Source organism: Thunnus thynnus, chromosome 12 (genome assembly GCF_963924715.1).
Source record: "Thunnus thynnus chromosome 12, fThuThy2.1, whole genome shotgun sequence".
NCBI lineage: Eukaryota > Metazoa > Chordata > Actinopteri > Scombriformes > Scombridae > Thunnus > Thunnus thynnus.
The window spans coordinates 4030050-4044181 of NC_089528.1; the positions used below are offsets into that span (position 1 = coordinate 4030050).

The 14132-nt window shown below is 38.3% G+C and overlaps 2 protein-coding genes across 2 annotated transcripts; both read right to left on the reverse strand.

Annotated features, from left to right (window-relative positions):
- On the reverse strand, nt 1-6496 carry mrpl37 (mitochondrial ribosomal protein L37). Its single transcript, XM_067604867.1, has 8 exons — nt 6002-6496; nt 5383-5566; nt 4149-4264; nt 3695-3880; nt 3422-3576; nt 3106-3237; nt 687-761; nt 1-420 (listed from the first exon to the last, which is right to left on the reverse strand). Exons 1-8 carry the CDS (start codon nt 6366-6368, stop codon nt 343-345), a joined length of 1293 nt encoding a protein of 430 aa, XP_067460968.1. The 5' UTR covers nt 6369-6496; the 3' UTR covers nt 1-342.
- Nucleotides 6497-6826: 330 nt separating this feature from the next.
- On the reverse strand, nt 6827-13377 carry LOC137193623 (uncharacterized). Its single transcript, XM_067604869.1, has 5 exons — nt 12623-13377; nt 11040-11188; nt 10088-10238; nt 9305-9403; nt 6827-7513 (listed from the first exon to the last, which is right to left on the reverse strand). The coding sequence occupies exons 1-5, from the start codon at nt 12666-12668 to the stop codon at nt 7341-7343; spliced, it is 618 nt and encodes a 205-aa protein (XP_067460970.1). The 5' UTR covers nt 12669-13377; the 3' UTR covers nt 6827-7340.
- Nucleotides 13378-14132: the final 755 nt, after the last annotated feature.

Consider the following 14132-nt stretch of genomic DNA (forward strand, 5'->3'; position numbering starts at 1 on the left):
TTCAGAATGACACTTTTTTATTGAGTTCTCATAGTAGCAAGAACAAACAGACAGACGGAGTCAGTGTGTCAAAATGAATTTTAAAGTTTCAGTGCGTTTAAATTACACACTGCAGCATGTTTTAGAGAAATTGGTTTTCAGATATATTGGTTTAGATCACAGACACACATACTTGTCTAGTGACTCACTGCTCAGAGTGTGTCCATCCACACACACACACACACACACACACACACACACACACACACACACACACACACACACACACACACACACACACACACACACACACACACACACACACACACACACACACACACACACACACAGAGGTATGTAGTCCTACACAGCTCCGTGTAGGTACAGGGCCAGGAACCTGCTGAATGTCTCAGGTTTATATCCTGTCAGACCAGCTGGTACCTGCAGGGAGACACACAGCAGCCAATCAGAATCACTTAACTGTTGACCTCTGCACCTCTTCTTACCCCGTGCAACCAGACATTATCGTAAGAACACAATGTCATGCAAAAATGTAATTATTGAAATGTTGGTGATGGAATCAACTGCTTCATGTCCTAAACTGTCACATGACAAGATCATGTGACAGCCACAAACTGACACACAATCAATCTTGTTGAGAGAACATGGCTGTAAAATAACAGCAGGTTTGGGAGTGATTGTCATACCTTCACTTGCTTCTTCTTGATGAGTGGTCGGACTTTTGCAAAATCATAGAGTTCAACGTCTTCTTCCAGCCACAACTGCAAATGATCAAAAAAGTAATGAGAAAGAGAAACAGCGAACCTGCTCCAACATCATGATTTTTTGCTTTATTGCTTAATCAAATTATTTTGACAGACAACTGTTGATGAGCTAGTTTTGAGGACAAGATTCTTTGCATAACGTTTGTATTTAGGTTACAGTATTTAGTCCTGAATCAAGGCCAGGTCACACCAATGCTAAATCTTTTGGTAAATTCAATTTGATTTCAAAGGAATCTGCATGAAAGTAAATCCACACAGTTTTTTTCACTTCAAGTTCGACTTTGGTTCACTTTAACAGGCAAATTTGCAGCGTTGACCGAAAGACCTTTTTCACAGCAGACACTTTGACATGTCAAAGCAGGAAAAGCACAGGTGCAATTATTAACATTACTGATGGCTTATGTTGGTTCACCAGTATGACTTCCTTCCACACTTAAATGGAACTGAGCCTTTGTCAATGTTATCAATTCCACCTTTACTTTTCTTGCTGTGAAGGTCTATAGCAAGCAGTCTTGACAGAGCTGACGCGTGAGAAGATGAAGAGCCGGAGAGTCCAAAATAGAGGAAGCTACCTTTTTTTTTTTTTTTTTAGCTGTGTTGCATCATTCCCTTTTATTTAGCAAAACTAAAGAGCAATGGTTTGCACGAGACAGGAGTTGAATTTGCCAACTCACTATTAGTGAGCTTGTTTTCACAATGCCAGGAGGAAGTATACATAACGATTGTGAGAAAATAATTAGAGAAGTTTAGTGACTGACTAGAGTTAACAGCTACATCTAGTTCTGTAAGTAGTGACTAAGGCCTAATTTGCATCTGGTGTTAACATGTGATCTGTATCTGGATAATGACATTCAGTCTATGGGTCTTTCTATTTACATTTGGTACTAAAATGTGTTCTTGTTTTCTCAGTTGTGCCTGCACTGTGATCAGATCCTGATATGCAAATTAGACAGGCGGTACAGATCGCATTTACATCTGCTGAGAACCAATCACAATGCGAGCCGAACCAATTCTAGAAGGGGTCTAGCCAATCAGATCACAATCCAATCACAATACATTCTGAGTGTATGTACACCAGCATTAACATGCAATTTCACTTATCCAGATAACATATCCAGATACAGATGGCATGTTAATACCAGGTGTGAATGGGGTGACAATCACCAATCTTCTGGCCTCACCTATTTCACCTGGACAAGATCATGTGACTTAATGGTTTGACTGCCGCTTTAAAGCATTAACCAGTATTAAAGTGCAAAGACTTGGTCTCGATATGCTCATAATGTTCTGATACTTTATAGATATGAGAGGGAGCATATTGAAGGTATACTCCACTGTAAATAAACACTCATAGCCTTGAAAGGCAGCTCTGAAAAGACTGACGCTTGCTCCTTCACGGAGGACGGCAGCTGTAGTTAGCTTGGATTCCCAAAAGTTGCACCACACCCCAGAGTCACAGCGAAAACAAAAACATCCATAGAACCTTCTCCAACCATCCAGCAACATAATCCTATCCCCTGTTGTTCTGCATGTTCCATCGTCATAGTTTCTCCACGATATTGCTGCATACGCTGTTTGTATTCAGTTACATATTGAAGTGAAGTGAGGATTGTTTGGATCACATGATTATGCAGCAGGAATGGTTTCAGAAAGTTCTATGGATGTTTTAAAGCATTTTGACTTTTTGCTGTGATTGTGGGTAATCATTGGAACATTTTGAATCCTTTAAAAAAAAATGGTGTGGCAACAAACAGCGCCCAAAAAAGCTTTGCTATGTACTAAAGCACAGCTGAAACATTTAGTGGATTAATCGATCGGCAACTATTTTGATAACATTTGAATTATTGTTTTAATAATTTTGAGGATTTGATGCTTTTCTTTGTCATACATGATAGTAAACTGAATATATTTGGCTTTTGAACTGTTGGTTGGACACAACAAGACATTTGAATATGTGATCTTGGGTTGGGGGGAGCAATTTTCACTACTATCTGACATTTTATAGATAAAATGATTCATAGATTAATCTAAGAATCGGCAGACAAATTGATAACAAAAATAATTAAACCGTTCACACACACGCTGCTAATTAGTATTATGACTTGTGTATTTATGTTTAAGTTGTAAGATTATAATAAATGTAGGTTTTGTGGTATTTACTGCAGAACTGCAGGTTTGTGTTTATTCAGTCTACCTATCATTTAAGCATTAGCTCTGTCATAGATGCATATCCTGCAGTAATATAGCAACGCTTCCCTCATAGCCAATAACATGTTGTATGTCTGATTCTCTCTCATACAGCTACAGAGTACATTCAGCTAATATAACAAAGCTGAAGCACCTGGTTCTTGATGCCGTCGTCTCCTGAGAGATCTGTGGTGTTGAGCTGGAAAACCAGAAACTGGAAGATTCTGCCATTGGTCCCCACTGCCTGGACTGTTATAGGATGATCTAATACACGCTGGGGCTGGGTCTGAGACACACACACACACACACATAAAAACACAGTGAAGGAGGTAGAAAGATGATTATGATTTATATAAAATAAAGTTAGACAGATTGAGAACAGACTACTGTATTTAAGACAAGCTAGTCGTTGACCCAGACAACTCCACCCTGTTAACGGTGTGTGTGTGTCATTATGTGTATGTCCTTACCCCGTACAGTGTGTGTGCGCGGGCCAGAGCGTTTCCAAAGGTGAACATGATCATCTTGGCTCTGAACTGATCTGGGCGGAGCTTACAACGAGCATCAGCTCCCTCCAGGAAGTACAGAGTGTGGGCATGAGGGTAAGGGTAGTCACCCCTGAAACCTGATTGGATGAGAGAGATGTCACACTCCTTAAACTGTGCTCAGTCTCACCTGGAGACAGAAGACTACTATCAGACCATTATTCCTGTAACACGGGACAGGACCGGGTGACTCCTCACCTGACGAGTTCAACTCCTTGTACACATGTACTTTCTGCAGGTCGATGGTGGGCGAGACGGGATAGAAGGTTTCCAGGACGTGATCTGCCGTAGCTGCCACTTCCTGTTTCCCAGAAACCTCTGGGAGAGGATCCATGCTGCTATGCAGTAAACCGTTCTGACCCCTGATCTGTAACAGGTCCTCACCTGGAACACAAACATAAAACAGAAATGGAAGTCTATTAGAATGCATTCAGTACGTTCAGATTTATTATTATTTCAGGCAGCATCTGTCAATTTTATTCTTCACTGCCTTTCTTGGCAGATAACTACTTTCTTTGCCTGTCATTGTTGCCAACTGTCAGTCAGTGGAATAAGCCTGCATGCCTGCTAGTGTACGCGATACAAATAAAACAGGCACCCACTTGCTACTAGCAGTCAAAAACTCCACAGGGTACCTTTAATCCAATAATACCTCTTTTCCATGAAGCTGCCAGTGAATATCTCTCAGCAAAGATCCTCCTTCCAATGGCTGGGTGACTGGGCTGTAGAGTAGCACACAGATGGAGCAGGTTGAAGAGCAGTGTGTTGCTGCGGGAGGAACAAACCAGCGGTGAGTGAGGGGAGAGTGATTTTAAGCATAAATGTGCTTGTGCTGCCATCAGTTAGCAAGATTCAACCAAATATTTACAGAGTCAACACATTTGTTACTTTTGAAAAGCAGCAAACTCCTTTACACAGTATAACACACACAAAAGGTGTTAATATAAGCTACTCCATGGTGACTTCAGGTGACTCTAAACAACTAAGGCCTCCATTTTTTTCTATGGAGAGAGTGAAGATGCTGAATTTTATGCCTGGCTGCTTTCAACTTTGATCTAGTTCTTCATGACATTTCAATGCATAACCAATGAGATAATAGCATGGATGAAAAACATTTCATTTTGGGGGGCATTTAAGGCCTTTATTAAATAGTCTGCAGGAGAGAGATGACAGGAACTCAATTCATGAATTGTGAGTCATGGTTGGCGCTTCAATCCCCTAGGCTACCAGGGCGCCCCTTAAGTATCCTCTTCTCCGCAGTAGTCGAACTGCCAGTGCTTTCTTTTGTGTTAAGAGAAATGTATAATTCACTAACAGTCTTTGCTGAGGCAGTTTTGTTTTGTTCCTTGCTTTTGTAACCTAACCCTGCGCTACACTTTGCCTTTGTGACTGTGCTCTGTAACCCATCTTGTGGTGAGCACAGATCATACCAGATAATGTGTGGAGAACCTAACAAAACAAGGCATGACCCACATCCATCACATTTTAAAGACTGCTAATTCAACAAAACTCTCACTGAACTGACACTGATGTTGTCTAATCCAAGCTTATATTTAGGGATGTAACTAATATTTATCTTTTTGATTAATCAGTTAATCACTTTGTCTATAAAATGTCAGAAAATAGTTAAAAAAAAAAAAAAAAAAAAAGCTGCAATTCCTCACATTTACAAAACTGAAAGCAGTGACTGACAGTGAAGTAATCAAGTAAATGAAAAATGGTGTTAACTCTTCTTGTATTTGTTTACCAGATGCAGTAGCCATGTACAAAAAGACAGAATTTGCATCAGATTCTCTGAAAGTTTGCAGTTTTTGTCATGGTTTAATGTTTGTTAATCTACTACTACTATACAGTTATACAGATGTTGTTGTGACTTGACACTCTACCTGTATTTCTCTTTGTTTGGTCGGTCCTCTGTTGTGTCCCAGAAGCGGGCATGTTTGATAGCGTTCTGCACGCGCTCATCTTGATTTGGTATCTGATTGACAGGACTCTCCGCCAATGAGAGGAGATGAGGGGGCAGACCAGAGATCATCTTAGTTTTGGTCAACCACAGAGCCTGAAGCACACCTGAGAGAGAGAGACATGATGAAGATGTGAAATGCCACAGAGTCTGGAAACATTATCGGCAACAGTAACATGCACTTTATGTGACGAGGAGAAAATGAATGCAAAGTGAGAAGTTCATAATAATCACATGACATGACATAAACTAACAAAACACTAGCAAAAAGGTTTCTGTTATAGACTTAGACAGTCTCATCTGCCAAAGTTAGTGCAGGTTTAGGCTACTGTGACATCTTAAAATTAAATAAATTCGGCCTAACAATAATCCACCAAGCAGCACGTGAACTAATAATCTCAGGATTTGCTTCTTCTCTACTCTGAGTCTGCTATGAATAGATCGGCAGTGATAACAGAGCCTCAGCCCTGTTTGTGTCTCTCATGTTTTACCTTTTACACATCATGGATGTGCTTGTAGTGAACACAGTAGTGACTCTTTACCTTCCAGCGCGTTGGTCCTCTGGTTGTACACATAACACGGCTTCTCTTTGTAAAGCGGCATCTCCTGAGCCGGAGGAGCTTTGTAAAACCTCGGGTCCTTGTAGTCCCGTTCCCAGTGTGGACTGGCGGGTTTAGCCAGCCCCGGCACATAATGCATCCTCTCCCCATATGTGACCCTCTCCAGTCCGGGGATGTCCACTCTCTCCCTGGGCTGCCGTGGAGGAGGAACCTTGGCTGTCAGACAGCGGCTGGTAGTGAGGTGTCTGCGGGCCTGCAGGCTGCCGGCTCCTCCATGTGCGGACAACCGCCTCAAACCCTTCATCAGGACGGCTTGAGAGAATAGCGGAGCCGCCGTTTCTGGAAACATGTCTCCTCCTGGTCTGCTTCTTATCGAGTTTTCAAGATGAAAGCTGTTACTCTGACTAAAGTCATTGCCTGTCAAAGTAAACGCTGCTGTAGGGCGCCGACATGTTGGATTCTCTGACTTCTTCGGGGATTTTTTGCCAGTAAAGCAGACTTATGGAAGTAGAGAGCGCCCCCGACAGGTTACAACATCCACAGTCCTTCTGTGCAAAAATGTATTTAAAAGTTTATCTGAAGCTAATATGGAGCTTGATATGACTAACTCGCACTGCTGAAGCCTCATAGAAGCTTCACATCATCTTTTAAATGCATTTTGCACAAAATTTTGTGTGGACACACTGTGGATTTTGGCCTTTCAAGACCTCTGTAATGCCAGAAATCTAATTCTGCTGAAAAAACACAAACACCTTTATTTTTTTTATTGGATTTTTTTGTCCAAAAAAGGGTATAAAGAGGTTGAGGTGAGTGTATACCCATTTTTTATTCTGCACAGCTCATTTATGATGGCATTGTAAGGATGCTAAACAGCCAAATAGTACACATTATTATGTCTTTACATCTGGTTTGAGTAGACATTTCAGTAAGCCTTACAGGGGATTTTTGTCTGTTGTAAAACAGAAAAACAAAACAAAACAAAAAATGTCATGGCTATCACTACAGTGTTTAGGACTATTACTAAACCCTTGGAACAACATACATATAGTTTTCGTATAGAATATGTCTTACAAAATCTGTTTTCACAAACCACACCAAAAGTAAAAATGATAGGGAATAAAACATGCTAAAAGATGATTTACATGAGAGATGAAACACAAATTAAAATATATCATGAACATTAGAACTTAGCAGGGAAGCAAGAACGTAAACACTAATTTGTAGAATCCAGAATAGATTAATCCTGAAGTTGCTTCATTGAAATTAAATAATAACTTAATTTGAGAATTAAAGAATGCAAAAACTAAAATATGGAATTAAGTTATAAAGGCGAATAGTAGAAACAAAACATTGTTGTGGAGAGAGATCTGCATCCTTCTCTCCTCTCCTCTCCTCTCATCATTTTTTTGTATTTTACAGCAAGGCAGACCAAACAGAGGAGGAAGATGGCACTTTTTCCCAGAAGCATCCAGAACCATAACTGACCCTGCAGACCTACGTGGACACAAATGGATGCAGATTGAGTTCACATAAAATCTCTCTATAGCAAAGCTGCAGGAACACATAGAGATCAAAAGGAGGCAGAGTTAGAGCAAACACAGTGCTAAAACATGAGTATGAGAGTATTAGTCATCTTTACTTGATAAAGGTACATTTCAGATTACATTCATTTGGATTGACATTTGGTAACAAACATGAGCAGAATGACACTGTATGTGAGAATAAGAGAAGCAGTAGTCCCATATATCTTCTGCTTTACTCAATTTAAAAAGAAATCTATGAAAGCAAACATCTGTAATCATTTGAATCTCATAAACCACTTAATACCTAGTTGTAAAATTGAATCATTACTGAGTATTATGTTGAAGTCAGTTTAGTCAGTCTATAGCAAATATCTTATTCCATCTGTAAATCATCTGTCTGGATTTATGTGGTTTGAATTCTCCTCTCTGAATTCACTAGAAAGATATTTCAAATTTTGCAATTTGCAGTCTGAATCTAAGTGATCCAATCGTAGCAACTTGATGAACAATTGAATTTGAGCAACCTGAATATTGCGTTTTAGGTATTGGGCCTGAATCTGAATTTGTGAACCCTTAAAAACAAAGACAACATGAAACACCCTTCAAGAAATTTCAAAGAGGGGGAATTCAAACTGCGTATATATAGATAGATGGTTTTAAAGGACTTTAAATTTCACAATTATGTATTAAATTGCTTATACAATTCAAATCCTTATGGCCTGTCTTGGCTTCTGTACCCATCCAGCCAACAAGAGGAACTCCCAAATTGTCAAAGTAACCACGCTTTACTGCTGAATTTCAAATTGTCATCCCTTGCACTACATGAGTGTCACTCTAATGAAGTCACATTCTCAACTGTGGATGGCGCCCAAAATAATGCAATGGCATACATTTTAAATTGAAGTATATGTACAGCAGAAATATGTTGTTTTAATGACGATGTTTATTTTCATTTTTGTAAAGTTTTAATTTCACCCCATATTTCCTGATTTAGTTTAAAGCTGGCAGTGGTTTGACCACAATATCAGAAAACACAGCAGCGGGAATTTAAATCTGCGTGGTGTTTCTACCATTTCTTTGCACATACTATTCTCTTTCCAGAGGTCTTCGTAATTCATTTTTACTAACTGGTGTGGGTTTGTATTTGTAGCCTTTTTCACAGTGGACATTTAGACTTGTCATAGCAGGAAAAGGAGGTGTTACTAATAACATTAACGATGGCTCTGTTCTATTCAAGTGTCCCAATTGACAGTGTGACAGTGAGCCAGTATGCACAATACCAGGACCATGAAACTGAAGCATCTAAATGGAATTCAGCCATCAGTTATTGTATCATTTACACCTGTGAATGTCCTGCTGTCACATGTCAAAATGTTAGTAAACCGTTCATGCAAACATACTAATAGCAGTGGTGTGGATCATGAGAGAATGCAGTGAGGAGTCATTCTTTGCCTCAGCTTAACCTATGATACTGCACTGAACAGTATATTTATGAAAACAACTTAAGAGGGACACATAGGCCTACGGTAGTTTCATCTTCAAGTGAAGGCTCTTTTGTTGAATATTTCACAGAATATGCTATAATGTTGTATCACAGCCTCACACACCTTCATAAGTTACAGTAATACTAATACTGAGAATTTGAGAAGTGATCACAAATCATTCCAAGGCTCCAGGCCCTGATTTGTTACTAGTTACTGTGGCTGTAACATCCTGCCAAGGTTAACAGAACCAGTGCCCCTCCTGAGCTGTGAGCTCTCACCTGAGCTGTTACACACTGGCAGGCTGGGTGTGGTCAGGGTAGATGTTGTAAAGTTGCGTGGGTCAGGGGTGGTAGCAGAGGTGTTAGGCCTGGTGCCTTCTAAAGGAGGCAACAGAGGAAAGTTAGCCATGTAATATTCATGTAATTAATATAGTACCACACAACCACCAAAAATGTTGTCTACAGCCATGTTGGCAGCTTGCTTTGTTGTGAGGCTGTACTTAGGTACAGCGGTGCTTTGAGCTACATGCTAACGTCAGCATGCTAACATACCCACAGTGACTGATAACATGCTGATGTTATGATGCACTATAAACAATGTACAGCTGAGGCTGTTGGGAATGTCGTTAGCTTAGTCATAAACCAAAGTATAAGACGATACAACAGTACAATTTGTAAAAGTTGACCTGATGAAGTTACAAATGTGAATCTCATGGTGACACTTGAGGAAAAGTATCATCAGTATCATTAATCGCCAGACGTCACATGTGTAGCTGTTCTTAATGTTCAACTTTGCAGTCTGTTACTCAAAAGCACCATTTACTAAAATTGAAAGTAATTAGGTGACATTGTATTGAATTGTATCCATAAATGCAAAACTATTATACAGACAGTACACAAGTTACAGTACACTGTATTAACTGAATTGAACTAAGCCATTGAGCTAAATTACTTGCAGTTTTAGTAGATGGTGCTTTTGAGTACCTTACACCTAACAATAATCCTAATACTTGAAAAGGGCCACTGTAGCAGAGTTTGAGTCAGAGTTCTTCAGCATCTTACCAACTATCTGAATGAAGATTTGGCTGATTGTATCAGACGGATGGACTGTGCAGGAGTAATAACCAGTGTCTGCCTTTGTAACAGAGCTGATATGCAGGACAAGGGTCACATTGGGCTGGATGGAGCTAACATTGACCAGGCACACACCACCCTAGGAGAAGAAAATAATTATTGCTGTAACGATACACTCTGGTACCAATATTGGCTGATTTAACAGTAACTTATCACAAGGCCAAAAGGCAATAATTCACTGCGTCTGAAGAGTGCATGGTTGCACCTATAACCCAAAACCACAGTGATGTCACTGTGTACCGAAACACCTTGGAGTACACTTCTACATCACTAAAGCACACTGAAAAACAAAACCACTTGTAGGTCAGTAGAAACAAGATTTTCAGCTGCTGTTTAAGTTGCTCTTTTAGAAGGGTTTACAGCGTCTCAAGCTCCCAAAGAAATCCAAACCACCAAGCGAAACTAAATATTATAAGCATTATTTATTGCAGAAATGTATTGAATTGCATTATTGAACAAGTGTTAATGATATTGTGATGAACAGGGAATGGATGTGTTAAGGTGAAAATCAGTCATTTGTGGATCAGAATTCTCATTTTCAATTGAACAGACAGGAAGAAAAATGCAAATTGGATGATATTCCACAAGTCATATCTAAATAAAGTGATATTTCATTGAATTTTTTAAAAAATTTGACACTTGGACATCACTGGTTTTACATTTCAGTATAAGAACAGCACATGCTTGAAGTACTTAATGCACAGGGTGCAAACCACGCAACTGACTGAATCATAATCATCCTTAATAACGAGAACCAATTTACTTGTTGCTTAACAGGTAAGACTTTGGTGCATAATCAAGAGTACACTCCATATCAACTTAATTCATGCCATAATAAATTTTAAATGTCATGAAACCCTTAAAAATATTTTTGAACTACCTCATATCCTCTGTTCTTCCACAGCTGGGCGACATGTTGGGCTTCCAAACATTTGATCTCACAGCCCAGTTTGAAGCCCTCTCCAGCATGAAGCACCATATTTTCTCCATAAAAAGTCATAGAAGTTTTACCGCATTGTCTGTAGGTAGCTGCAGTGAAGGGAGACATAAAAGATAAAACTGCTTAGTTAAAATAGTATAATTCAAACCACAATTACAGTATCTTAAGTTTCTAGAGCAATTTTGAATTTTTACTGTGGTCTCATTTGCTCAAACTCGATTGGAACTGACTTTTTAGGTTAGTAGGATTGAGTGTGGAGGAGCAAATGAAATGTTAGTGCATGAATATATAATTTAATGCAAGTGCTGTCTTTCTCACGATGTTGGGTTTAGTAGGATTACCCATAATGTCAAATGATACAGCAACTGTCATTGTACTGTATGGTCTGATAACAACATGGTAACAGAAAGGTGTTTAATATAATGTAATATATTGGTAAAGTGCAAATATAATTAGTTAGCCTACTTCAATAAATGAGAAGCTAAAAGTTCATTTAATGAGTAATAATATGATAGAAGGGAGGAAAAAAGACAATTAATTCATACATTCATTTTATTATTTAAACCTGTGCTTTTCATACCGCGACATGTCTTATGTTGTCTACCTGTTCACTTTTTAAGCAAATTAACACTGATGAGTTCATGTTAAACATAAAACATATACACATCACATTTGTAATTGCATGTATATGTTCAAAATATTTTTGGGTGGCCAATATACATTTAATGGTGCAAAAAAATACAAATCTGCAAACAGATTCATGATATAATCAGTCAACTCCAACTGAAAGTCATGTACATGAGGACATTTTATTTGGTGAATATTTGTATATTCTGAAATATATTGCAGGTGCCCTGTATTTTTTCCCGTAATTAGCACATTTATTTATTCATAGTTTTATTTAACAGGGACTGTGCACATTAATTAACAATGCTATAAATGCACTAGAATTAGCCAAAGAGGCTAATTTTCATCTGTAGTCCCTGGACAGATGTTACAGTCACCCTAAAAAAGAATATAAGAATATAAGATTTAAAATTACAAAGTTATTGAGAACATTTATAAACACGCAGAGCAATAATAAAAAGAGAATAGAACATTAATGTTTGTGTGTGTGTGTATATATATATATATATATATATATATCATACAGGGCATTAAACTAAATTATATGATTGTCCCTTTGCATCCATTCTGTGAGTTCTCCCAAACACACACTGTATCCTATTTTTTCATACATCTGCTTCTACTATAACTAACGTATTAGTGACGATTGTAGTTTTTCTTATTCTTATACATTCACTGTCTGTACCTTTTACTGTTTACGTCTTAGTGCAGCAAATAATAAGACAAACAGCAATAACAAAATACATAGGAACAACTAAATAATAGACAATGACTTTATTAATATAGATGCTGTCATCATTTTATTAATCACTATATCAAATATACAATAATAAATACATATTAATATACAGTAATAATACTAAAATTTTTAAATTCTCTATTATTAAAAATCTCACCTTCAGTTTGAGTCCAGCACAGCAAACTCACCACCAGAAACAACATATCTGATTCTTTTTTTCTTCCTTAAACTTGTGTATTCTTCTTGTCACTGTCAGACTCATGTGTCTCATGTGGTTTCGGTGCAAGGTGTATTTCACACTGACATATAAGTACTGACAAACTGTCAGAGTGACAGAAGCTGCTGACCTAAGGGTTAAACAGGATATACATCTCTACATTTCTGAGTGGATGAAGGCTGTGATAACCACCGCAGAAAAAGTTTCTGCTGATAACACTGACCATAATGTCACTGTTAGCGACCTGCATGTATGACAGGCAAGAGCGGAAAAAAATCCCCACATCTGCTGCAATGTTGATAAGGAAAAGTGGCAGATTGAACATTATTGCTGGCGTCAGTATAACAGGAAATCATTTGTTGTTATCTGTCCTATTAAAAAGACAAATGACACTTTGTAACAGGGTAAGCAGTCTCTGAGATTTATGAATCTTCACTTTAATGGTACACAAATAACAGCCTGTTAGCTGATGACATTTCAAAATGATAAATCAGACAGGTGGTGTTTCAAAATTTTTGAGTTTATAGTGGCTTTATTGTACTTTATAGTGTGTTTAATGTCCACAGTAAACCCTGCCTCATACTACTCCTATAACATTGCAGGGCGGTACGGCTTCTCTCATGAAGGTTTTAGTTAAAAATGCATCAGTAACATTAAAGTGGAAAATGATAAGTTCAAAATAAATAGATTCTACATGACACCACCACTGTACTGTATATATATACCTGGTCAAAATACATATGCTGATGTAGCTCATTTGACTTCTGACTTACATAGTAGGGAAAAATGCAGTCTTTAAACTGACACAGTATAATTGTTTTTGCTCTGTACCACAGCACTTGGATTTGAAATGAAACATCAAACTGTTTAAGTGCAGACTTTAAGTTTAAATATGGTTGTTTACAACATGGCCAGATTAATTTATTGAGGGGCAAACAGAAATTAGTTTTGTTCTTGAACCCCTGTTGCCCACCCTCCTCCCAAAACCCTTATTATAAGCCCAGAGAAAGAAGAGACCAATCACTACTCCTCTGCTGGAACACTACACGTTTTGTGTGCCAAACAGCAAACTGATTAAACATTACTTTATTTAAGAATATGCACTAAAGTACAGTAGATTTTGACACAGGTCCCCTCTACAAGAACAGGGCCACAAGATAAAGGTAATAAAGGACTTGCTTCAGTTTATACTGTATCTAATTGATATAAATTCCTAAAATAAATAAATAAAAAGGTGTAATTAATCAAAGTGCAAACAACCAGTTGACACATTGTAAACTCATGCTTTTGGGGCACTTGAGAGTCTGGGCCCTTGGAGCAGTTGGTTAATAATCCAGACATGGTTGTCTGGATTATAATCCAGACATGGTTCACATTCATTTTATATGGGCAGGTCTTTACCACACCTCATTTCAAACGAGCATTTGATTCACTTGCTGAAGACCAAACT